Consider the following 24,086-nt stretch of genomic DNA (forward strand, 5'->3'; position numbering starts at 1 on the left):
AGTGTAACAGAGTTTACAAGAATTCAATATATGTAAGACAACTGTCCAGCTAGGTAAGCAGATGTCCAGTTAGGAATAAAAAAGAGACCTGTAAGTGTTTTTAATGGACAAAACAGAACTTAAAGTAGGCTCAACTGCACTGTTGGTTCATGGTAGTTCAGGTTATGCCAAATGTTTGAGGGGCTGAAAAATACTCTGTATTAAGTTTAGCTTTTGTGACGATTAGAAACAAGCCAGATCAGGTCACCTTGGCTGTGAGGCATCATTGTCACCAGGTATTCTCACATAGAGTTAGTTCCCAAAGGTCCAGCACCTCCGGAAGAGGCTGAGGGCACAGCTGGGCACCCCTCCTTGAGGGTGTTTGTATTTGTGCGTGTCTGTATTTGTGCCATACTGAGGGGAAGTTCATCTGAGTATCTAAAGTTTCCTTGGCCCCCAAAGGGTTAAGAACTACTTATACATAAGAGAGCTGGAGTATTAAGTTGGAGCTTATTTTCCTAAAAACAGTTTGGGCCCTGGCCAGTTTGGTTCAGTGGTTAGCGCATCAGCCTACACACAAAATGGTCATGGGTTTGATTCCCAGTCAAGGGCACATACCTTGATTGCAGGTTTGATCCCCAGCTCCAGTCAGGGCACATGTGGGAAGCAACTAATCGATGTCTCTCTCTCATGTCAATGTCTTTCTTTCTCTCTCCCTCTCTCCTCCCTCCCTTCCACTCTTCCTCTGTAAATCAATGAAAAAAAATATCCTCAGGTGAGGATTAAAAAAAACACACAAAAAACAATGTGGATTTAATGATCATTTGGTTTATTTCCCAGAAGCTCCTGAAGAATCCTCAGAGGATGTGAACACGTCCCAGGAAGGTGCATCTGCAGAAAGCACAGTTCAGAGCCAAGTAGACACAGGTGAGCTGTCTTCTCTCTAGTTGCTTCAAGTGTTAGTCTCCTAGAGTCAGAAGTAATTTCCAAATAGATGTGTTGTGGAATTTTCCTCTCAGTTTAGGGAATATTTTAGTTTATATTAGAAAGTAATTATAATATAACTAGAGCCCCGGTGCACGGATTCATGCACCGGTGGGGTCCCTCAGCGTGGCCTGCAGGGATCGGGCCAAAACCGACAGTCCAATATCCCCTGAGGGATGTAGTAGTGTGTGAAGCGGCAGCTGGCCGGGGAGGAGCCTGAGCCCTGGCCGGGCGCTGTGCTGCTCCCACTCATCCCGGCCCCGCTGTGCCTGCCACTGCAGCCACTCAGTAGGCTTGCGCTGCTCCACTGCGGTCTCCACACGCCCGTGCTAGGGCAATACTGGCATGCCCATGACTGAGAAGCGGCCGCAGGTTTGCGCCCAGTCAGTCCCAATGCCGGTCCCGATCCCGGTCCTGGTTCGGATGGGGGAGGGGCGGGCACAGGGAGTGTCTGTGGGAGAGGCTTGAGCTGCAGCAGCTGCACTCACCAGCTGTGAGCTGGGTGTCTGGCACCCAGCAGTCAGCTGAGTGGCACTCCCGCTGTGGGAGCACACTCACCACCAGTGGTCAGCTCCTGCGTTGAGCAACTGCCCCCTGGTGGTCAGTGCGCGTCATGGTGAACGATATATATACATATATATATATGTACACACACACACATATACACTTTATATTAGGAAATACACACACACACATACATACATACATACATACATACATACATATACACTTTATATTAGGAAATGTCTGTGTCAGCTTTGAAGTTAGGTGAAATAGTCAATGTTGCTGACGTGACCATCTGTTACTACTTTATTTTCCAACAGCACATTCAGACAAGTTCTCATCTGAGCCGTCAGATTCCAGCTCAGGAGAAAGGAACGACTTCAATCCTGATAGTCCTTGTGGGGTTCCAGAAGACACCGCTTTGTCTGAGAAAGGCTGGGAACCAGGGACTTCGGATCAAACCAGTGCTGACAGCACTGCCCATCTCAGCAGCCTTGATGCTGAGCCCAAGACACAGACGGAAGCTGTGGGGCCCGTGCCGCCCGAGGAAACATCAGCCACAGACTCTGCTCTCCAGGACACCGATGACAGTGACGACGACCCAGTCCTGATCCCAGGTGCCAGGTATCGAGCAGGACCTGGTGACAGGTTGGTAAATTTTTAATTAAAATGAACTGTAAAAAGTATAATTCACAGGTTTTCTTTGAAGTCACATAAAAGAGTCTCCATTTTGGGCAGTTGCTTTCTCTAAGGATGTAAACTTACGGAGCTTTTCAAACGAAATCGTTTCACATGATACCTTCTCTGAGCAGCTGTGCATGAAGAGGGCACGCAGCCCCGCTGTTTCTCTGGCACAGGCTGCTCCTCAGCTTGCAGATGGGAGAGGAATGTTGGTAACTCCCAGCACTTGGCCATGAAGTCCGGGTGTATTTAGCCATCATATTGCCCTGTGGACATCCTGGCCTTTAGCAGGTTTTTGGATACTTTTTACTCTTCAGTGTATCTGCTTTTCTGTTGACACTGGATAAGGTAGTGTGTTAGCAGTTCTTGTTTTGAGAACATTGTTTTTCTCTGATTTCTACTCAATTTTAGTAACTTAATTTAGACACTGAAAAAATGCACCAAATAACAAATATTGTAACCATGATAAAGAATTGAATTGCTACCCAGCCAGCGTAGCTCAGTGGTTGAGCATTGACCTGTGAACCAGGAGGTCACGGTTTGATTCCTGGTCAGGGCACATGCCCTTGTTTCGGGCTTGATCCCAAGTGTGGGGCATGCAGGAGGCAGCCAATCAATGATTGATGTTTCTCTCTCTCTCTCCCTCTCCCTTCCTTTCTGAAGTCAATTCTATATAATCAAAGCCTAATATGTTAAGTGTCTGGTCATCTGGTTGTCCATTCAACCAATCAAAGCATAATATGCTAATGATATGCTAAGGCCACTCAACCGCTTGCTATAATGTGCACTGACCACCCAGGGGCAGACAGTCAACTGGTCGACCAGTCGCTATGACATTCACTGACCACCAGGGGGCAGATGCTCTGACCAGTAGGTTAGCTTGCTGCTGGGGTCCAGCCAATCGGGACCGAACGAGATTGGCTGGACATGCCCTGGAACCCTCCCCGGCTGGCCAACCTCCTGCATCCCTCCTCAACGCCGATCGTGCACTGGTGGGGTCCCTCGGCCTGGCCTGCACCCTCTCACAATCCAGGACCCCTCTGGGGATGTTGGAGAGCCAGTTTTGGCCCGATCCCACAGGCCGAGGGACCTTACTGGTGCACGAATTCATGCATCGGGCCTTGAGTAAAAAATGTATTTTAAAAAAAGAATTGAATTCCTAACATGGTCAGGTACTTTTTTCTATATTTGTACTTGGAGATTAATCATACGCCTCTACCTGCACACATTAGTCCTCAGCGTTCTTACTATATATTTTAGACAACTAACACTTTCCATACCCAGAGGGAGTCCCACAAGGTTAGGAGGCATAGCACATTTAGAAAATCAAATTGATGGTTTCTAAAACCTAGGGTGGAGAGTGAGAGTTGTGTTTAAGTCTGTACATTTAAGGCCTCTGTGGTATAAGGGACACATGTCCTTGTTTTTATCTGTACATAGGTAACAAAAACTATACTAAGGTCATAATGAAAAATAAAATTTATCCACTTTTAAGTAAAATGTACCATATCACTTTCCAGATTTGTTTGCTTAAATAAGAAATTGTATTTTTAATAGATACTAGACACTTGCAGAAAATCATAATTATTTAGCATCTTCTGTCCAGGCTAATTGCCACACTTTTATACCAAGTGTGCTTAATGTCTGAGGCAGAAAGCACGGGCTTTCTGTATTCTAGACCGAAGGCGCATTTTTTTTAAACACAGTAGTATGACATCAGTAAAAAGGAGGAGTCGTGTGTGCAGTGCGTGCACTCTTGAATTCATGCTCTCCTCCCCGCATCCCGATCTGAGACCGCCTCTGGGTTTGCCCTTGCTTTCCTGCTTTTTCTGATGAACTTATGTGATAGTCTGTGTACTCATTTAGGTATTTAACCTTAGTTTGTCCCCTGTGTTGTTTTGTTTTATTCTATAGGACATGGTAGTAAACTTAACTGAAGAGTCACTGAAGGATAAAATCCTTACTCTTAGAGAAACTCAATTGAAGAACAAGAGGATAGTACACAAGCCACTTATAAGAACATGGAAAACAGTTTTAATAAACTTATGAAATTAAATACAGTGCTCTACAAAGATGTACATATGAATGTGATGCCAAACTGTTTATAATCACTGCTTCACAGTTTCATCAATTTTTCTTTGATATTTACATTATTCTTTCCTAGCTATTTACCAAAAATTTGTAATGGTGAAAAATCTTCCTTCTGACTTTCATCTAAGTAGTTTTTAAGGCTCCTAACTTCCGTAGCACCATCTTCAGTCTTGAGCTGCCTGTTTAAAATGTACTTTTACTATCCCTGCCCTTTCCATGGGCTCTGCATCCTGAGACTGCTGCCTGTTTAACTTCTGCATTCACAGGAATAGCTGTGTTGACTTTATTCTAAAGTGAGAAAGTTTAAGACCCTTTGCTTCTTAGGAACATGGAAAAGAATCATTTACCAGCTTGTAAGTAGGCATATGATTTTTGAGAATTTATTTCTGAAGGGACAAAGACTCCCAAAGCTCTGTTATAAAACATTCAGTTCTTGGGGTCTCAGGATACATTTCACATGTGGATAAAATGCCCAATTAAAGTATGCATGTCTTAAAGAGAAGCTGGTCAAGATCAGTTTGGTTAGGGTAGAGAAATGGTCCGAAAATGGAAAATGGTGAAAGTGTGTGTTTAGGTGTATACTTAAATTTTTATAAAGAATTACATAGTAGAGCTCATAATTTCTTTTGTCCCAAATTATTATTATTTTTTTAATCTTCACCCGAGGACATACTTTTTTTTTTCTTTCTTTCTTTTTTTTTTTTTTTTTTTGAGAGAGAGAGAAAGGAAGGGGGAGGGGAGAGGGAGAAAGAGAGAGACATTGATGTGAGAGAGAAACATCAATTGGTTGTCTCCCATACATGCCCTGAATGGGAATCGAACTTGAAACCTTTCACTGTATGAGATGATGCTCCAACCAACTGAGCCACACTGGCCAGGGCCCAAATTTAATTTTTAAAAATGAAACCTAAAAAGTTTATAGCCAAGCCATTTTGGACAAACATTTAATAAAAATATCAAAACAGTTCTTTGCAATGCAGAATAATGATTTCTCTTTAAAGATTTGTATTCTTAAAATTGGGTTAAATAAGTACAACCTTGGTTTTTACTTTGGGCTGAGATTAAGCATGAGAAGGAAATGTCTTAGAAAATAAAGACCTTAACAACTAACATGGCTATTTTAAAATGGAATGCTCTTATTAACTACAGCTAGTCTCGGTGTAAACAGAACTGGACTCTGTAGCAGAGGTCGACAGACTTTCCCTAAAAGGCCAGAGATTGAATCTTCTAGGCTTTGCTGGCCAAGAGGCAAAGTGGAGGCTGTTATGTAGGTACTTATATAACCATTTAAAATGTCACCATTTACAAATGCGAAACTGTTCTTAGCTGGAGGGTTAGGTCCAAGAGCCATAGTTTGCTGCTCTTCCCTCTGTAGCCAGTCGGCCTGATAGAGAAACCAGGCTAGAGTCTGTGGTAAAACACCTTGACTGGCAGATACCCAGAGTTTAGAACAATGAAAAGTCTATGATTCCCCACATATTAGGTCCCTGTGAACTTGGTCTGGGGCAGGGACATAGAAGAGTAAATGGAAACTAAAGTGAAGGAAAAAATAAAAATGACATTGATAAAACACTATGTAAAAGTAGTGTGTGTGTCCCTTAGTGATTTTACGTACTGGATTTAGAAATAGACACACATGCCTGGGAGTGGGGTGAATGGTAAGTAGGGTTTTTATGTAAAGTGTTTTCAAGGTGCCTAATCCATCTTAGAGTAGAGGGCGGAGGCCTAGCTAGTAGCTCTTGGTCCTGCAAAGTCCAGGAGTGCTCTGCTCCGAACCCGGCAGCATCTCAGTAAGCTTCCTGCGCATAGGTTGTGGTTACAGACTCCAAAATTCAAGACATTAACCACATATTGCCTGTTAATGATTTTTAAAAAGTATTTATTTGCGTAGAAATTTGGTTCCAGTTACCTACTGGAAGCCAAAATTATTCACATACTGTAAATTTGCCATCAGCTATTTAGTCATCATATAATCACTTTCAGTATTTCTAATGATTCAGGTTTATTCTTTATTAAAGAAAATTGCAGGGGAAAAAAGGATAATCATAGAGAAGAAAAAGGGTTCCCACAGCATTAAAAGCTGTGTTGTTCTTCGCTCCCTTGTTATATAGTCTTCGGCTTAATTAGTTATTTCCCAAAAGAGCAGCTCAGCCCTGAGAGGTCCCCCAGGGGCCTTAGGGGGTGGTATGGGAGATCTGAGTCCTGGCAGGTCCCTGGAACAGGGCTGGGTTCTAACCTGTTTAAAAGACAAGGGGTTAAGTGCAGGGTCTTTCTTCTAATCTGCCTTCAGTGAGTGTTCTGCTTCCTTCATTTCCTCAACCATTCATTCAACCATTTAGTTGAATGACAGATTCTCACATAATACCCTAAAGCACAAAGGGAAGCACAGGTTTTTTCAGGTTGAGATGTTTGGTGATGAAAGTGGTGACCTTGATGCTTTACATACCTGGTTCTTGGAGGTCTGTGAGTGACTTTATTGTGTTCCCTTCACTAGATTTATTATCAGAGGAACAACAATAGGTGATAGAATAATGAGGTAATTCAGTATGTTCCTTCATTCTTTTTCTTTATGATGAATTTGCCAGGTCATCCTTTTCCACTGCTAACCACCTTTCCTATTAACAGTTAATACTCCTGGAACGTACTGAACTCTTCAGTGCTAAGCATCGTCAAGCAGGTTGCTTTTCACGAACTGACTTAGCTGCATGACTGCATGGGGATAGAATTAAAGGAAATGTCCTGTGTGCACACCTAACGGATGCTCACGTCAAGTGTGTCGTATGCTAAAGCGACTACAACCTGAAATGATGTACTTTAAATGTTGGTGATTTGCTTTGACTATGTTGTTGAGAAATGCAACTTAGGGTATTTTTAAAAGCTGATTGGGATAACAATTAGCAACTTCAGTCATTTTATCTCATTTTCCTTGAGATCATTAACTAAAAAATGGACTTGAGTCTAATTCTGTGTATAAAGATTCTGATTTTTTAAAAAGAAAGCTGTATTTGTACAAATACCTTAATAACTTAATAAGGCCACACATCAAGATAATACACAATTCTCAAATACTTCTGCAATCTGAAGACTAACACGGGGGTACATTTTAAAATACGACATTAAAGTGGACCTCGGAACCATTACTTATCTACACAAAGCCTGGTGTACTAAGTCAACCCAGTACCTCATTCTGGTGGCATATGCCTATTATTTACTATTCGTTTCTGAAACAAAGTGGAATATGAGACACAATATATAGCAACAATCAGGAGTACAACCATGGTAGAAATAAGCCAAAAACTATTGTTGATGTCTAAGAAAAATCCCCTGTTAGTGTCTCGAAATTGTTTTTGCTTTTATGCTGGTGTTTCTAGGCTGTATTCACATTAAGGTATGTTTGAAGTAACTTTTAGCAAATTGGTCTGTTGCCAATTATCACTTTCTAGTTAAATAACAGTAAGATGGAATTTGTTTCAAGGCTTTTGGAATTTCTGGTTTATACCTTTTGTCCCAAGTACTCAAAGCCAATTTCTGCTCTCACAATGACGATTGCAACTAAAAAATACCATGTTGCTTTAAATGGGTCACGTTTAACCATTGCAGTGGAGATTATTATGAACTGGTGAACCGCGATAAGCAGAAATGTGACCCATACCTCCCTCCGAGGTAATTTAGGCTCATTCTGCTCTGCCTCGGGTGCTGCTTTCTTCCAGAGAGATGGTCTGGGAAGTTTCTAAGGACAGGCAGTCCCTCCCTGCCCTTGTTCCTCATTCCTGTTGTTTTCTCCCACTCATTTTCTGCCTTTTGTGATTTTAACTCAGCATTTTATATGTGTCCATTTTTTTCCCTTTCTTGGCATATCAGTTATACTTTTATTTTACTTCTTTTAGTGGCTGCCCAAGAGTTTATTTCTGAAATTTTTCGTACATATGAATGTCTTTTATGAATTTTAAATCATATGCCAAGTTAGTATAACGAATCATAAAAGAATTGGTAACTAATATTCTCAAAAACAACTTTGTGAACAGTCGGCTCTTAAGGACTATTTGCTGCTTCGTGTTCTTCAGGTGTATGTGCGTGTGTTCAATGGAGAACTTACAATAGAGCGCACACTCTTTACCTCGAGAGCCGCTCTAAACTCCCAGCCGCAGTGCCTGTTTCCTGCACTCTTGCCACCCACAGAAGTCTTGCTCATCTAATAGACAGAGAGATCGGATTGTTTTATCATTATCTCATTATTAGTAAGGCTGGGCATCTTTTTATATATTTATTAACCATTCATTTCTTCTGTAATTTTTCTACTCATGTCCTTTGCATATTTTTCTGTTATGATGTTCGTTTTTCTTACTGACTTAATAGACTTTTTACATATTTTGGATTTTTGGTCTATTACATGTTGAAATACAATGTTTTAAATAACATATTCAGACTAAGAAACTTATTAAGTAGTATCATGTGTTAGGACAAATTTCTTCTAATAAGTAAATCAGTCTTAAGAGCCCATTATTCTTTAGTCTCCAGCTCTGTCATCAGCTGAGCTCTTAGGAGAGTAAAGTCTGCCTCAGTTGCCCCGAATCTGTACTCCACCATGGAGTCCATATAGCTTAGATGCTCCGGGAAGGTCTTTTTTTATTGCACATATGTTAATATTTATTCTCTTTTTCTTAACTCGTCTGTTCTTTGCTGTGAACATCTTTAAACAAAATCTCAAAACATATGTTTATCTATTGCTATTACATGTTACCCTTAATTTCTTTTGGTTTCTATTTATGCCTTTACATTTCCTAATGTGGAGAGAAAAAATGGCATGAACTAGGACTTGTTTTATTTGTGGTAAACTGCACATGAATTTGTCTGTATTACATTTTTATAAAACAGCCCTTTAAACCCCAGTGTGCCGCATGCTACTCCCTTTACCATCCTAGCCAGGACCAAATCTCTAAGTGATGTGTTCACTAAAACATCTTGTTCTCGTAACTCAACTAGTCTCGTGGAGTCCCACTGTCATGTCTGCCTTTGATGCTTTCTGTAGGGGTGTCTTACTGAGATAATGTTTAGTCTACCTATTTTCTGACTTACTGACTTAATGTGTATCATTGCATTCCACAGTAGTTCATGAGTGTTTCTCATTTATTTCTGTTCTCCTCTTTTTCATATGTAACTCATAGACGCTCTGCTGTTGCCCGCATTCAGGAGTTCTTTAGACGGAGGAAAGAAAGGAAGGAAATGGAAGAACTGGACACTCTGAACATTAGAAGGCCACTAGTGAAGATGGTTTATAAGGGCCATCGCAACTCCAGGACAATGGTACCAAGTGCTCTTGGCATTCTTTGCAGAACGTGCACTTTCATAGCATGAATGTTTTTGCATAACAGTTATCCTCCTGTGTTGCCAGTGTGGCTCCAGTATAGCTGGCACCTTCACAGTTATCTCCAGACCCAAACACGTCTAGTCCTGTGGTATGTCAGGAAAGGCCAGTAGTTTTTATAAGGAAATACTCTACCCAGGAATTATTGTAGAGTTTAAATTTTTAGCTTATACAGGTAACCATTGCTTCTTCTTTGCTCTCTCACAGTTGCTGTGTACCTTCCTAGTAGGTTGTTTTGGAAAGAAGGGTTTGGATATGTGAAACTCAGATTCATTGAGAAATATAGGTTGCTTTCATCATCACCCCGTTAAGATGGACAAGTCAAGATTGGTTTTAGTCACTTTGCTCCCTGGACTTGAAGTTCCTCATCTGTGAATTGAACAGAATAGATCTGATGATCTCTAAGGTCTTTTCCAGTTTTTACCATCCCCACGTCTGTGCACCCAGTGCTACGTCCGTCACCTACTAAGGGAATATTGGGAGGTGGCTAGTGTGTCATAACTGTGATTCTGAACTATGTATGTCTAGAAAGTGCTGTTCTCATATTCACTGAGTTCTCAAAACATATCTATAGAATCAGTTTTAAACTGCTTTCTTACTTTAGGGAAATAATAAGCTCTCTATAGAAATCAGTGATCAATTTAATCATTCAAAAAATACTATTATTGCCAGAACCGGTTTGGCTCAGTGGATAGAGTGTAGGCCTGCAGACTCAAGGGTCCCGGGTTCGATTCCGGTCAAGGGCATGTACCTTGGTTGCGGGCACATCCCCAGTGGGGGGCATGCAGAAGGCAGCTGATCGATGTTTCTCTCTCATCGATGTTTCTGGCTCTCTATCCCTCTCCCTTCCTCTCTGTAAAAAAAGCAATAAAATATATTTTTTTAAAAAAAAGAAAAGAAAAACGCTCCCATGGAGTTCTTAAAAAAAAAAATATTATTAATAGAAGTAACCAATTTACATTTCTTGCATTTTGCTGGTTAAAATTTTGGAGGAAAATAATTAGGGGCTGGAATGAGAAAAAAAGAAGATAAGCAAGTAAAATAACAGCTCCAAGTAAGAACAGAACTGGCTCCCCTCTTTTGCTCTACCCAAAATAGCAAAGTGGCAGCTGCAGATAAAATGACTGGAAAATCCAATCTGAAGCACAAAGATTTTGATGGTTTATTAGTGTGCATCCATTGAAAAAAATATCATAACCACTCCAACTGTCATATTCCTTTGTCTCATTGGTTCATAAAAGTAAATGTGTTTATATCTTTCCTTCTTAATTATGAGAACTTCAAATAACTAAGAAAAAGATTGGTACTTTTTGTTATACTGTCCAAAACTCAGAAATTTTATTCATTCATTTAGCAGTTAATTAATTCAGCACCTACTGTGTGCTAAGAACCGTTACAGGCACTATAAACACAGTATTGAACAAAAACATATCCCTATCCTCGTAGGGGACTCTTCATTACTAATGGCCGGGTTCCCTTTGCTGGCAAATCTGTCATGATTTGAAGATACTAGAAGACCAGGACGCTCTTCGATTTGTATTTTATTTTCTAAGCCAATTACTTTTTTTAACACAAGAATAGAATACGTCTTTATTTTAATAACTTTGATTTGAATTTCCTTATAACTTCCTTTTCTTAAACCCTTAGATAAAAGAAGCCAATTTCTGGGGTGCTAACTTTGTGATGAGTGGTTCTGACTGCGGCCATATATTCATCTGGGATCGTCACACCGCTGAGCATTTAATGCTTCTGGAGGCTGACAATCACGTGGTGAATTGCCTGCAGCCACATCCATTTGACCCAAGTAAGAGGACCTTGCATAAGGCAAGGGGTAGAAATCAGTGTGGCTCACCAGCCCCAGTAGTGGTCTAGTTAATATACAAATAATCCGAATTATCTGTAGGCAGCCACGGGAGTCACTTCTAGCTCTGCTTGGGTTTAAAACCAAAACACACTTATAACACACTTTGGGCAGGAAGTATGGTGAAGTAGGTCAAAGAGTGTTCTCCTAATATTTTTTCTAAGCTGTATTAGCTGTAAGAGGTTCGGCTGATTGAACTTCTCACTACTTACCCAAATTGAATCTTCAAGGCTCACTGGCATGCTCTTGCCTTCCATTGGGAATTGGAATTAAAATTATATTCTAGAGTGACTTTTAAGAAATCTTCAAAATAATGTTCTCAGTTAACACATGTATCAGTACAGTTTCCACTGCAGCTCACTTTTGCTGTGATGTACACACAGGAAGTCCTCACTGAACGTCATAGATAGGATCTGCAACGTTAAGTGAAACTGTGTAACAAAACCGATTTTATCAAAAGCTAATTGTTATAAACAAGATTAAGTTCCTTCAGCATCTCATCAGTGGCACAGTGAAACAACGTTGAACAGAATGACTTTACTAGTATTCAAGGCCCTGCTGTACAGGCACATGTGCCTGAGTCTGTACCTACAAACACATACTGTAGACGAATATACACACACGTGTCTGTGTGCATAACTTGAATAAATGCATGTGTTCTGAGTTTAGGTTAACATGTACTTTTTGTTTCTAGTTCTAGCCTCGTCTGGCATAGATTATGACATCAAGATCTGGTCACCACTGGAGGAGTCAAGGATTTTTAACCGAAAACTTGCTGATGAAGTAAGATGTTTATTATACTTATTAGACCATAGTTTCCCTTGTTCCTCAAATGATTTCTTAAGAAATATCAAAGCAGCTCCTCCTTAGTTGGTAACATAAAACAATTTCATGCAGGTAAGGAAGTCAGTTTTAAGAAAAAGAAAAATGAAGATAAAACCATGCCTAGAGGTAAAAATTGAACTAGTATTTTGCTAATTAGAAGACTGAGTGTTAGTAATAGCAGATTAAGTGTTTTGTAGTTTAAAAAAAATAGGTTAACTGTGTGCTTACTGCAGTAAAGAATCATTAAAAACACTCTGTCCTTTTGAGAAAATCGTTTCACTGCAGCGTCTTCATCATCATGGCCAAGAGGTAGCAGCACAAATGATGAGAATCTTTTCCTTTATTCTATTCTAAGGTCTCCTCAGCTTCCTGTTAAATTAGTCATTTTCCAGCCGAGTTCAGTGAAGGGCTAGGTCTTTTATGAAATTAGGATAAGAAAGCTGATTTCTATGGCTCCTCCCCTCCCCCCAGCTTCAACCAGGGTTTTCATTTGTTGATTTCTATAGATTTCTTATAATAATTAGGGTCCATTGCATTAATCAGCCACTAATTGCTGAACTCCTATGGGTAGATGAGGGCACAAATAGGTAAATAAGGGTCTGTCACTTAAAAATGTTGGTCAGTGGTCAAGCAGCACCTCAGAGCGAGGTTGACAGCTCAGCACAGTTCCCATGGGTGCTTTCACTCATTTAATAGACATTTACACAGCACGGTGTGTCAGCCCTGCGCTCCGAGCGCATGGATAAGAGGGAAGACAGACAGCCATAGTGTAGTGGAGTCAGTGTCTGAGGGGTATGCATGGCGTTTGGAAGCCTGTAGAAAAGAAAAACTGCTGTGAATGGAGTCGATGGGGGTGGGGACATGTTCACGGAGGCTATAGAAGTCACCAGGACTGCGTTCACCAGGCAGACAGGAGCAAAGGAGCACTGGAAACACGGAGCCAGCCGGGTCCAGGTTGTTAGAAGGTAAAGGAAACATCCGTGTGCAGAACCTACAGTGCGAGGGAAAGTTGCTCAGACTGAAAAGCTCATTTGGGACTGTAAAGAGTTGTCATTTCACTGGGGACTGTTGGCCAGATGGCATCTTTCTCCTCCTCAGGCTTTCCTTTCTTCCTTCCCACACTCTCTGTTTTTCCTCTTCCTTCTTTCCTTTGCCCATAATATACATTGGGTCCCTCAGAGCCATGGATATTCAGTTAGTCCTTTCCTTGGTACTTCTGATACAAGTCATTTGTAGCTCTTGTCCAAAGGTTTATTTTTTTTTATTATTTTTTTTTAATGATGTTGATTCTACCAATCCATGAATACGGTATGTTCTTCCATCTGTTTATGTCTTCCTCTATATCTTTTTTCAACATCCTGTAGTTTTCTGAGTAGAGGTCTTTTACCTCTTTAGTTAAGTTTATTCCTAGGTAGCTTAATTTTTTTGGTGCGATGGTAAATGGGATTGTTTTTATAATCTCTCTTTCTGAAAGTTCACTATTGGTGTATAGAAATGCCTCAGATTTCTTGGGGTTAATTTTGTATCCTGCTACATTGCCAAATTCATGTATTAAGTCTAGTAGTTTTTTGATGGAGTCTCTAGGGTTTTGTATGTATAATATCATGTCGTCTGCAAATAAGAACAGTTTTACTTCCTCTTTTCCAATTTGGATGCCTTTTATTTCTTCTTCTTGTCTAATTGCAATGGCTAATACTTCCAGTACTATGTCGAACAGGAGTGGTGAGAGGGGGCATCCCTGTCTTGTTCCTGTTCTTAGGGGAAATGGTGTTAGTTTTTGTCCATTGAGTATGATGTTGGCTGTGGGCCTGTCATATATGGCTTTTATTATGTTGAGGTATGATCCTTCTACTCCTGCCTTAACTGTGAGTTTTTATCAAAAATGGGTGTTGAATTTTGTCAAATGCTTTTTCTGCATCAATTGATATGACCATGTGGTTTTTTTCTTTCAATTTGTTTATGTGATGTATCACGTTTATTGATTTGCGGATATTGTACCATCCTTGCATCCCTGGGATAAATCCTACTTGGTCATTGTGTATGATCTTTCTGATGTACTGCTGGATCCGATTTGCTAAGATTTTGTTGAGGATTTTGGCATCTATGTTCATGAGGAATATTGGCCTGTAATTCTCTTTCATTGTGTTGTCTTTACCTGGTTTTGGTATTAGGGTGATGCTGGCTTCATAGAATGAGCTTGGAAGTGTTCCTTCCTCTTGAATTTTTTGTAGTAGTCTGAGGAGGATAGGTTTTAGTTCTTCCTTGAATGTTTGGTAAAACTCCCCTGTGAAGCCAAAGGTTTATTTTTCAAGATTACTTTGCCTCAGCGAAGGTAACAACTCTCAAAGGATCCACGTGACCCAGGGACATTAATTTAACACTAGTTTGTCCCAAAGGTACCAGTTCTCCTCTCTGCGAAAATGAGGAGCAGGCACAGCGTAGACTGCTCTGGGGAACAAGTAAAGATAAATTGAATCCTTGGATGTTTTAGCAGCTAGAGTTGACCTTTGCCTTCCTGCCAACTGCATGAGGCCTGTTCCCTCATCTTACTCCCCACATGCAAGTCAAAGTCACTATTTGGCCTTGAGAAGCCTTAACGGGGAACCGTGACAGCATGCACATGGGGAGCGAAGGCCGCTCTTGTTCGTGCCGTTCCCCTAATCTTCAGGGGGGTGCGGGCACTCTGCGGTCTCTGACGGTGGTTTCACTTGCCCCAGGTGATCACTCGGAATGAGCTCATGCTGGAGGAGACGAGGAACACCATCACAGTGCCCGCCTCCTTCATGCTCCGCATGCTGGCCTCCCTGAACCACATCCGGGCCGGTAAGAACTGTCAGCCTCTGTTCCAATTGGGATTATGTCTGAACAACATGGTATTGCTTAGCATTTATATATAGAACTTCCTTATGTCATGAAATGGAGGCAGCCCATTAGCACAGAAACTCATGTCCTCATAAACCTGATTATTGGAAAGCATCACAATGAAAGACAGTCCCCTGAAAACATACCCACTCTGCTTCTCCTCTGAGTGGAGGCTCCTGCACAGGCCTTGTCATCATAAACGCCTTCAGCGGCCCATTCGCTCCCAGTCGGCAGAGCCCAGACAAAAGAAAGGTAGCATGGTAGGAAGGCTGAACAGGCACCTCTCTGTTTTCTTCATCATTGTCTTGTCTTAAGTGATAAACTGAGGCTCAGTGTCACAGATAACACAAAATGCATATATTATAACTACTATTCAGGAAGGAATTCAAAGGCTGTGTTCATAACAAGATAAAGTTCCAGTATCCATTATAGACAAGATTATATTCACCAAACAAGTGTTCGTCACTGTTCACTGACCTCATGAGTAAAATGTCCCATATGCTGAGCATCACCTGTCAGTTCATGACAACAGTGACCACCCTCATGGAGCTCCAGCCCTTCTCAGCAGGCTTTCTGTAATGACTTACCCAGGCCACACCACTGATACACGGTAAAGCCATCTGTAGGGTTTTAAAAAATGTGTGTTTACAATGACATCCATTTTCAAAGTTAATAGTGTTGTTTCCTTTATTTTATAAAATTTCCCAGTAGAGGCAAAAATTAGGTATGTACACAGTGATGAACTGAATTTTACATAATGGTGTGTTGAGTTCTATACATTTTAAGCAGCTTTAAATAAAAGGCATTGAAGATTATCTTAATCATAACCCTAAAAGTATTTCTTTTAGTGAGTCTCATATCTGTTTTCCAGACCGGTTGGAGGGTGACCGATCAGAAGGCTCCGGTCAGGAGAATGAAAACGAGGATGAGGAATAATCAACTCTGAGTGGCCAGCACTTGGGATGTTTTGATATTTGTATAAGACACTTATATTTTTTTCTTTACAGAGCTTCAGTGCAATTTTAAGGTTATGGTCTTTGATGTTTTCCCTTTTGCGGGGGATAACCTGACATTGGTGTGGAGTGATTGTGTGCATGAACTTGGGAGAGTGTGTGAAATAAAACTAGCAGAATGTTATAAACCCTAGTTGCCATGTATGAGGAGTGCTAGCAACGAAAGTGCAATACTGCCAGTCTCCACACGGGGGAGCTTGGATCAACGTTGAAGAGCAGTTCTCATGGTAGACACAATGTTGGTTCAAATAAATTTCTACACTTGCCATTTGCATGTTTGTTGCTTTCTAATTAAAGAAGCTGGTTGTGTAAGATCTCCTGAATTTGACATTGTATTTGATGCCTTGTTACCCTGGCCCCTATTTTCCAGTCTTTCCTGTCACATAAGACTGTTTCTCTAGTCTTCTCTAGTTGTAATCATCTTTTCTGTTTTGACTTGTGTGTGATAGAATCACAGAGAAGAGAATTATTCATGTCTCATTCCAAAGTACTTCATCTTCACCACCAGTCATCATCTTAATGGTCATTGAGACCGTGTTACCCACAGACAGGAGTCAGGGCAGCAGAGACCAGGGCGTCCGGGGTTCCCATGCTGTAGGAGCACAGGCTAGTTCTGGGGGCCCTGGCTTCCGGTCCTCCTGACTGCAGCTAGATTTCAGCTGAAAGCTGTGACCATCCTGTCTTCTACATCCTGGCCTTCCTTAACTCCAGTGTCCACCTCCACTCCAGCCATCAACACCCCGGCCTGTATCTTATCGGTTATGACCTGAATCTGTTCCTGTAGACTTAACCCTTCAGTCACCCTCCCGGCCCACTTTTAAATTGTCATCCTGTTCTTCGGCTGGCCCATGAGGCTCATAGGTGTAGCCAAGCAGAGCATCCCTCTCCAGCGTGGAGACGGGGGCCGCGCCTCCCCAGGTGGCTGCACACCTGGCGCCCTGCTGTGATGGCAAGTTGGCTTGTGGAGAGAAGAAAAGCCCCTTCCGTTGGCTCAGTCACTGGAGCGGGACTTCCACACCCAGCCCTTGCCCTGGAGGCACACGCGTCTCCACGTTAGAGAACGAGGTAAGTGGGTGAAGAGAAGGAATTAGAGTTTTGGCCAAACAGGGCAGCTGACTTGGCTACAGATGACTTCGGGAAAGTGCCAGGGTCTTAGTTTCTGGTTCCCAATTAGCTGTGTGACCTGGGGCCCCCTGACTTGTCTGGGCTCCTGCTCCATCTCCCGTGAAGTGGAGGTGATCAGATTTGCACACCCATGTCCCAGGGGCTGAGCTAGGCCCCATGACACCCGGAGGATGAGGGGTTTTACAGTGCAACTGAAAACGCTACTGTCAGCACGTCCAGGACATCATTTCTCACTGAAATGAAGCAAAAGCAGGGATTCTTAGAGAGTGTTGGAAAGCTGGCAGGACAGAGGCTAATGGAGGACTCCATCGGGTCAGGAGTAACTGGCAGGAAAAGCAACCGAAAATCAAAATGGTCTGTGTACCCTCTGGGCAGGATGGGACGGGGGGGGGGGGGGGGGGCAGAAGTATATGGGGCCTGACCTTTCTGCTCAGTTTTGCTCAGAACTGCTGTAAAGCTGTGATTTTTTTAAGTGATTTTTTATTGATTTTTAGAGACGAAGGGCGAGGGATAGAGGAACATCAATGAGAGGAACATCATTGATTGGCTGCCTCCTGCACACCTCCTACTGGGGATCGAGCTCACAACCTTGGGCATGTGGCTTGAGTGGGAATCGAACCATGACCACCTGGTTCAGAGGTCGACACTCAACCACTGAGCCACAATGGCTGGGCTATTATTTTTTAATGGTATTTGTCAAAGGAATTAGTTCTCCTACTTGAGGTGATTTTGTAGAGTTTGGTGTTACATAGGCACGGGGCGGACCAGACCACAGTCCAGGGGCAGAAAGAGGACATGTTCCGGGCAGAGTTAATAGGTCCCGGCCATGGCGCAATGCATGCTGGGGGCAGGACGTTAGGCAGCTGGACCCGGAGCTCCCCCACACACTCAGCAAAAGGAACTGCCTTCAGTTGTGGCCAGTGAGGGCTCAGGGGGAGGTGCTGGGTTTTATGCCCTGAGGTGGCTTCCAGTCACTGATGATCACCACACCCCCTTGAACTTGGTTATGGGATGAACATGTGGAGAGCCGCTATAATGTCTGGGTTAGGAGTATTCTGTATTGGACAATATTCCATGAATCTCACTGTCTTGGTATTTTGAAAGCACATGGACGGATGTACCCCAGGTGACTGGTATGGATCACACCCATCCTCCCCCCACCCCCAAATCTGCAATAGTCGGTCCTTCCTGCTCAGTCTCCTTCCTCTTTTTAGCCCTTGGGAAGGGGGAAGGGGCTGTGGGAAACGGGGATATGGGGTAAAGGGGGAACACCCAAAACCCACAGTCCACAAGTCCAAGTACAAATTCACAATGTGCCAAAAACATTTCATCAGGTGAACACAGCTATGCTAAATGCACTTTTACTTGTTTATAAATACTGATTTATAATAACCCTAAACATTGTCTTGTTTTAAAAAAACAAAACAAACATTTCAAGTGAAATGTATTTCCGGACTAGCTTGTCCTTGTTTTGTTTGAAGGTTGGTTTTTAACCACGTTTGCATCCAGGGTTCCATCGCCAGAACACAGACCAGGACTCCCCCCCGCAGGTCCACAGCTGGACCCCTGCGCCCACGCCAGCGGCTCCTCCCACTGCCCTGGGGTGGCCCTGCCTGCCCGGGCCCCAGGAGGGTCCTTGCCCCGGGAGGGGCCGACTGGCCTGTGATTGGTGACATTGCAAAATGGTGGTGTCAAAAGGAACAGCAAGTGGCCTGGAGTTCCTAAGCTGTTACTACTGCTCAGGAGCAGCTTCCTGGGGGAAGGAACAGCTCTGTGTTGGGTCCTAAAATAACGCGGAGCAAAATGGTGCCCCTGCTGGCCTGCAGGCGGGTGCGTCTGTGCTACGAATCCTTCCGGGGAATCCAACCATGTCCCCTGCGTCTGTGGTTTCTGCAGGCCCGGCCAGCAGGTGTTCAGCCTCCAGGCACTCACTGTTACCAGCTCTTCCTCCACAGAAAGCCCGCCGGCCTGCCTCCTGGTAATGACTTCACTGTCCCTCGTCCTCGACCTGCACAGCTGACTCCTTCCTCAGTCACGTGGCCAAGACCCGGCACTGGGCCCTGACGCTGGTGTCCTGCACCTCGAGACCATGGACACTTCACTTCCTCGGTCCCCCTGGGTTCTGTGTCTGTCCCCAACCCAGGAGCGTCCACTCCGCCGCCTCTTGTCCATTTACGACTCAGCCATTTACCTTTGCTTCAGGTGAAAACGGTGATTTTCCTCCGGTCCCCCAGGGTTCACCTTGGGGTTCTGCATGCGCTGGGTAGCAGCATGGACTCCTGTCCCTGCACTGACTTCCTCAGGGTGGAGATGGGAGACTCTGAACCCAAGAGCCACCGCCACGCAGTCACTGTCCCGCGGGACGGAGCTGGCCGCAGGGCCCAGGCCGCGTCTCCTCCGGGTGTCTCTTCTGGGCCGGGAGGTTGAGCTGGTGCCGTGGCACGGGGTCTGCACCAGGCCCCAGGCCATCACCTTGGACAGACACTGTGCTCCTCAGACCTCTGCAGCTCCCAACGGCAGACACCTCCCCCCTCCTCTCGCGCTCCCCTTCCTCACCACTTCCCTTTCATCCCCGGTCTTGTGCTGCTCAGCAAACAGGACCATTCCCACTGCAGAAGCCTCAACACCTCTGACCTAGGATAACAGCTCTGGAGGGGTCCCTATGAGACAAGAATAGGACACTCGCCTAGTCATGGACAAGACCCCAGTGGCTCAGCACCACTGTGTCCCACATGTGGTGCCGGGAGCTTTAATCCACGTAACCTCCCGTGGGGGGGCCTGCATTCTACGTCCCCACAAGAAACGGGTTATGAAACCTCACAGATGAGAAAACCGATGCAGAAAACTGAACTGGCCCAACAACACCCAACTACTCAGCAGCCGCGTGGGTCCGAACCCAGAACTCAGCCAAGTCCGCACTGTTCCTGTGTAGCTCACGTGCATGGACACGGACATGGAATGAGAGCCCTCAGGGGTCTAACAGAAGCCGCACAACAGGCACAGAATTCTCCACCGTCAGGCACACAGTAGGCGCTCAGCACCTGCCAGTTCTAGGCTTGCCCTCATAGCCACGCACCCTCAGTTCCTCCCAGACAGGACAGTGGGGCCAGAGCTGGACACCAGAGTATCCTGGGCTCCGTCCAGACACACGCCTCATGTGCAGGTGTCTCAGCAAACCCTAACAGGCTAAGATCTCTTGCTGCACGGAGCACGCTTCTTCCCTCCTGCCACCCCCTCCGCCCCCGCTCCCTGGCCGACTGCAAATACTGATTAGTCTCACTGGTCGCTCAGGTGGACAGAAGCCACAGCAGCTCCTGAGATGAGAAAAACGCGTTAGCACCAGGTGGCCCTGGTCTTGGTCCTCAGCCCTGCCTCTTGGCAGTTGCTTAAGATCTCATAGCTGAGCAGGAGCAGAACCTGCCGCCCCAAAAGGGGTCACACGTGTGAGCAAGCTGGGTGGTCCTTCCAAGGCTGAGGACCAAGGTGGAGACAAGTTCAAAGCCAGAGCTCTGCTGAGGCAAGCTTTCAAGTGTTTCCTTAGCGCTCCCCACTGCTGCCACCTGGTGGCTAAGGTGCTGAACTCCAGTCTTCCCAGGCCAGGAAGCCCAGTGCTGGGGGGTGGGGATCCCAGTGCCTCTGGGTCATAACAGCCCCAAGCCTGGAATCTGGGCGGGCACAGGAGAGGGACCATCAAGTGGCGATCGCAATGAAAGGAGCAGAGATGGCAACAGCCCTAAACTCGGTCCTGTCAAAACCAGAGGCGCAGGACAGAGGTTGTGGACAAGTGGCCAACAGTCCCACCTGCCACTGTCCATGTAGCCACTGCACAGAGGTATGAAGCGATGGGCCTGGTTCCAACCTGCACTAAGGGCAGGGTCCTCAGAAACGCCTCTCGGGAGCTGCAGAACGGAGGGGCCTTCCCACCCCTCTCCACCCACCCCGCTCCCTGCTCCCTGCTCCCGTCCTCCTTCTCCCAGGCTTCATCGGCAACCGAATTCTCGATTATGCAAAATATGGTTCTAGCTGCCAGATACCCTCCGAGGCTTGGCTCACACTGCCGCCTCCACAGAGCTACATGGAACAGTCACCTCCCCCGGAGCTCACAGTTCCCTCTACAATCATTACTCGGCTTTGCTGTCTACCAGCATCCGTATCCCCCAGGTCCGTCCCTAAATGCGTGTGTAAACACGTTCATGCCATTGCTCACGGGCCGAGCTCGGTGCTCTGCACAGGTGACGTGCGGGGCCTGGAGATGAATAAATGAATGGGCCTCAGTAGAAAAAAAGGAAACAGTGAGTCCTTCTGTGACATGTGGCATTTCCAGATAAGTTTAGATTCAATCCTAGTAAATCCCAGCTAGTCTGCGACCAGCCAGTGCGGACCTGGGGGTCTCAGGACTCTCCCTCGAGCCCGCCCAGTGCAGCCCAGGGACACGCACTCCAACCCCCGGCTTCCCAGCCAGATGTGCTGCATCAGAAAGGCCTCACCAGCGAGCCCTAGGTCACGCCAACGAAGCGGTGAAGGTGGTCGCCCTGCTCCACCTTTGTGCAGGCCGGTGGTCAGGAATATGGTCCTTTACAACCAACAAGTGCTAGGGAGATTAGAGAAAAGAGAGTAAAGCGCTCTGAGGAATGCCACGGAGTGAGAGCAGCCGGACTTGCCCGTCTCCTTAGCAGAACCCGCAGGTGAAGATGCCTCTGCTCCTTCCCTCCCACCAGAACCGACAGCTGGCCTTAAGCTAATCGCCACGAAGGTGCACGCTCCCAGGTCTCGGCAAAGGTCTTTGCAAACTGCAGACTGAGGACCAGCTCCAAGGGTTGGGGTGAGGTGTAACCACGTGAACCCACTGCCCCCCGGGAGGCGTCTCTCCTCCACGCTGGCCCCTTGCAGGCCGAATTCTGAGCAGACAAGCCGGGGAGCCCGCACACCCGGGCCTGCAGTCTCTGTCCACAGTCACGAAGAAGCTGTGCCAACATAGGCCCGTGGGTCCCTTTTCTTTTCCTATCTCTACCTTACAGTGAACATCAGAGATCGCAGCTGGAAATGATCTTGGAGACCATTCACTCTGACGGCCCACTCCCTCATCCCATCTCCCGGGCTGCACAGAATGGTGCTAGGAAGCGCAGGTGACGAGAGGAAGAGGAGGTGGAGCTGGGCGGGCGTGCAGGTGCTGGCTCTGGCCGGCCGGCCGCGTGGTTTCTATTCTGCCTTATCTCCTGTCCATCAAACTTTACACTGGAGTCCGGAGTCCTCCGTGAAGGGAGTTCCTCCAGCGACAACAGTGTCTCCCCTGCTGTTAGGCACCACGGCCATCCAGGCGTGTCCTAGCGAACAGTTTCATTCTTGGAAATGAAGCATCTGCCTTCCGCTCCTTCCTCCTGTCTGTTATAGTGGCTTCTCTCTCCCTTCTTTCGAAACAGCAAAGAATCAGTGAAGAGGGAGGTGGCCTGGGCTGCCCCCGGGAGCACTAGCAGGTGGCTCCACCGATGCCAGGTCATAACCAGCACGGAGGCCTGGAACTGCGTGGGGGCCCTGCTCTTGGCTTCTCTAGGGACCCCACATGGCCTGCTTCTACCTTGCAGAAACCTGGGGTGCCCTCCGCCCCAGTGCACTGGAAGAGCCCCCCTCCTGAGCCTCTCGGGGGGACAGTGAGTAGCAGATGTGAACAAAAGAACGTGACCTGCCCTGGGGTTCCCCCAGCTGGTCTGTAGGCCCCACCGGTGCCCCACCACCCAGAAAGCCAAGCCACACCTCCATTTTCTCTGCTTTGTGCTTTTGATGCGTCTGGTCCCATCACTGGGATCTAGGAGAGCCCACGGGTGGGCTCACAGACACGGAGTTCCTGGCCTGGGCGCAGTTCTCGGTGTTTGTTCTGGTGGCTGCACCCCAGATGCCGTTCCTGCCCGAGTCCCCAGGGCCCCGGCTCGGTGGGCTGTGGGCCTCCACCTGGGGCCCAGGCCAGCCCGCGGCCCTCATTTCTGTTCCGCAGCTGGAACGCTCCCCTCCTCGATGCTCTGCAGCGGGAGCCTCTGGCTCCCGGGGGCTCGGGTGCCTCCGCTGCCCCCAAAGCCGGCCCCTGGGATGGTCCGCGCCACCATCAAGACCCCAGGCAAGGCCTCCTCCCCAAATAGGTTGATTTTGGCTTCCGCCTCGATGGCTTTGGCCAGGCTGTCTGCGTAACTGTCCAAGGAGGTGTGCACGTCGGCCTTCACGTGGAGGATGGGGTTCTTGGCAGCTTCTGAGGGAAAGACAGAGCAAGGTCAGCGAGGGGCCAGACCCCGGTGGAGGGCGCGCATTTCCCAGTCTGGTTCCCGCCTAGGGCCTGGGAAAACTAGAAGGAGCTAGCTAACCTCACATCCTCTGCAGAGGGAGGGTCATGGTGCACCTCTTTCTCCATGGGGTTTCTGTGATAAACCATTCTCCCCAAGATGCTTAGCCTAGGCCCGGCTCACAGAAAAGGCTTGATCAATGTTTTCTATTAACCACATTCACATTTTACATCTTTGGAAGAGGTCTTTGGCCGTTCGGCTCCCTGGGGTGTGTGATGTGGGTGGTTCGAGACTTCCACGGGCTGAGTGTGGGTCTGCTCGCCCCCTCCCCCCAGAGCCTTCTTACTGTGAACCTCACTGCCTACTTTCCTCCTGACACGTCGCGGGAACAGCGCACCCCCTACTCCTCACATGTTCTGAGCAGGTGACTTCCACCCACTCTCGCGGGGGAGAGTGGAGGGGCCCTGGGCTCGGCCTCCCTGCACTCATCTGGGAGGATGGAGTCAGTCTGAGCACCTGTGTGTCTA

The 24,086-nt window shown here is 45.9% G+C and overlaps 2 protein-coding genes across 11 annotated transcripts in view; one reads left to right on the forward strand and one right to left on the reverse strand.

The window, feature by feature from the left end:
- The window catches only part of DCAF6 (DDB1 and CUL4 associated factor 6), an 83,854-nt gene extending 67,366 nt beyond the window's left edge, over nucleotides 1–16,488 (forward strand). For 4 of the 9 annotated variants that reach the window (XM_036343667.1, XM_036343664.1, XM_036343669.1 and 1 more), the window contains 8 exons: nucleotides 820–906; nucleotides 1,788–2,115; nucleotides 6,734–6,775; nucleotides 9,405–9,543; nucleotides 11,252–11,408; nucleotides 12,160–12,248; nucleotides 15,008–15,113; nucleotides 16,024–16,488. In XM_036343667.1, the coding sequence (XP_036199560.1) occupies nucleotides 820–906; nucleotides 1,788–2,115; nucleotides 6,734–6,775; nucleotides 9,405–9,543; nucleotides 11,252–11,408; nucleotides 12,160–12,248; nucleotides 15,008–15,113; nucleotides 16,024–16,088 (1,013 nt within the window). In that variant the 3' untranslated portion in view covers nucleotides 16,089–16,488. Of the gene's footprint in view, nucleotides 1–819; nucleotides 907–1,787; nucleotides 2,116–6,733; nucleotides 6,776–9,404; nucleotides 9,544–11,251; nucleotides 11,409–12,159; nucleotides 12,249–15,007; nucleotides 15,114–16,023 lie in introns of those variants that run through there. The other 5 variants (XM_036343666.1, XM_036343670.1, XM_036343672.1 and 2 more) reach the window with 3 other exon arrangements.
- Nucleotides 16,489–17,864: 1,376 nt separating this feature from the next.
- GPR161 (G protein-coupled receptor 161) overlaps nucleotides 17,865–24,086 on the reverse strand; it is a 40,901-nt gene continuing 34,679 nt past the window's right edge. For both annotated transcript variants that reach the window (XM_036343909.1, XM_036343910.1), the window contains exon 6: nucleotides 17,865–23,528. In XM_036343909.1, the coding sequence (XP_036199802.1) occupies nucleotides 23,263–23,528 (266 nt within the window). In that variant the 3' untranslated portion in view covers nucleotides 17,865–23,262. The remainder of the gene's footprint in view (nucleotides 23,529–24,086) is intronic.

The sequence above is a fragment of the Myotis myotis genome, unplaced genomic scaffold (genome assembly GCF_014108235.1).
Source record: "Myotis myotis isolate mMyoMyo1 unplaced genomic scaffold, mMyoMyo1.p scaffold_m19_p_18, whole genome shotgun sequence".
Classification (NCBI taxonomy): Eukaryota; Metazoa; Chordata; class Mammalia; order Chiroptera; family Vespertilionidae; genus Myotis; species Myotis myotis.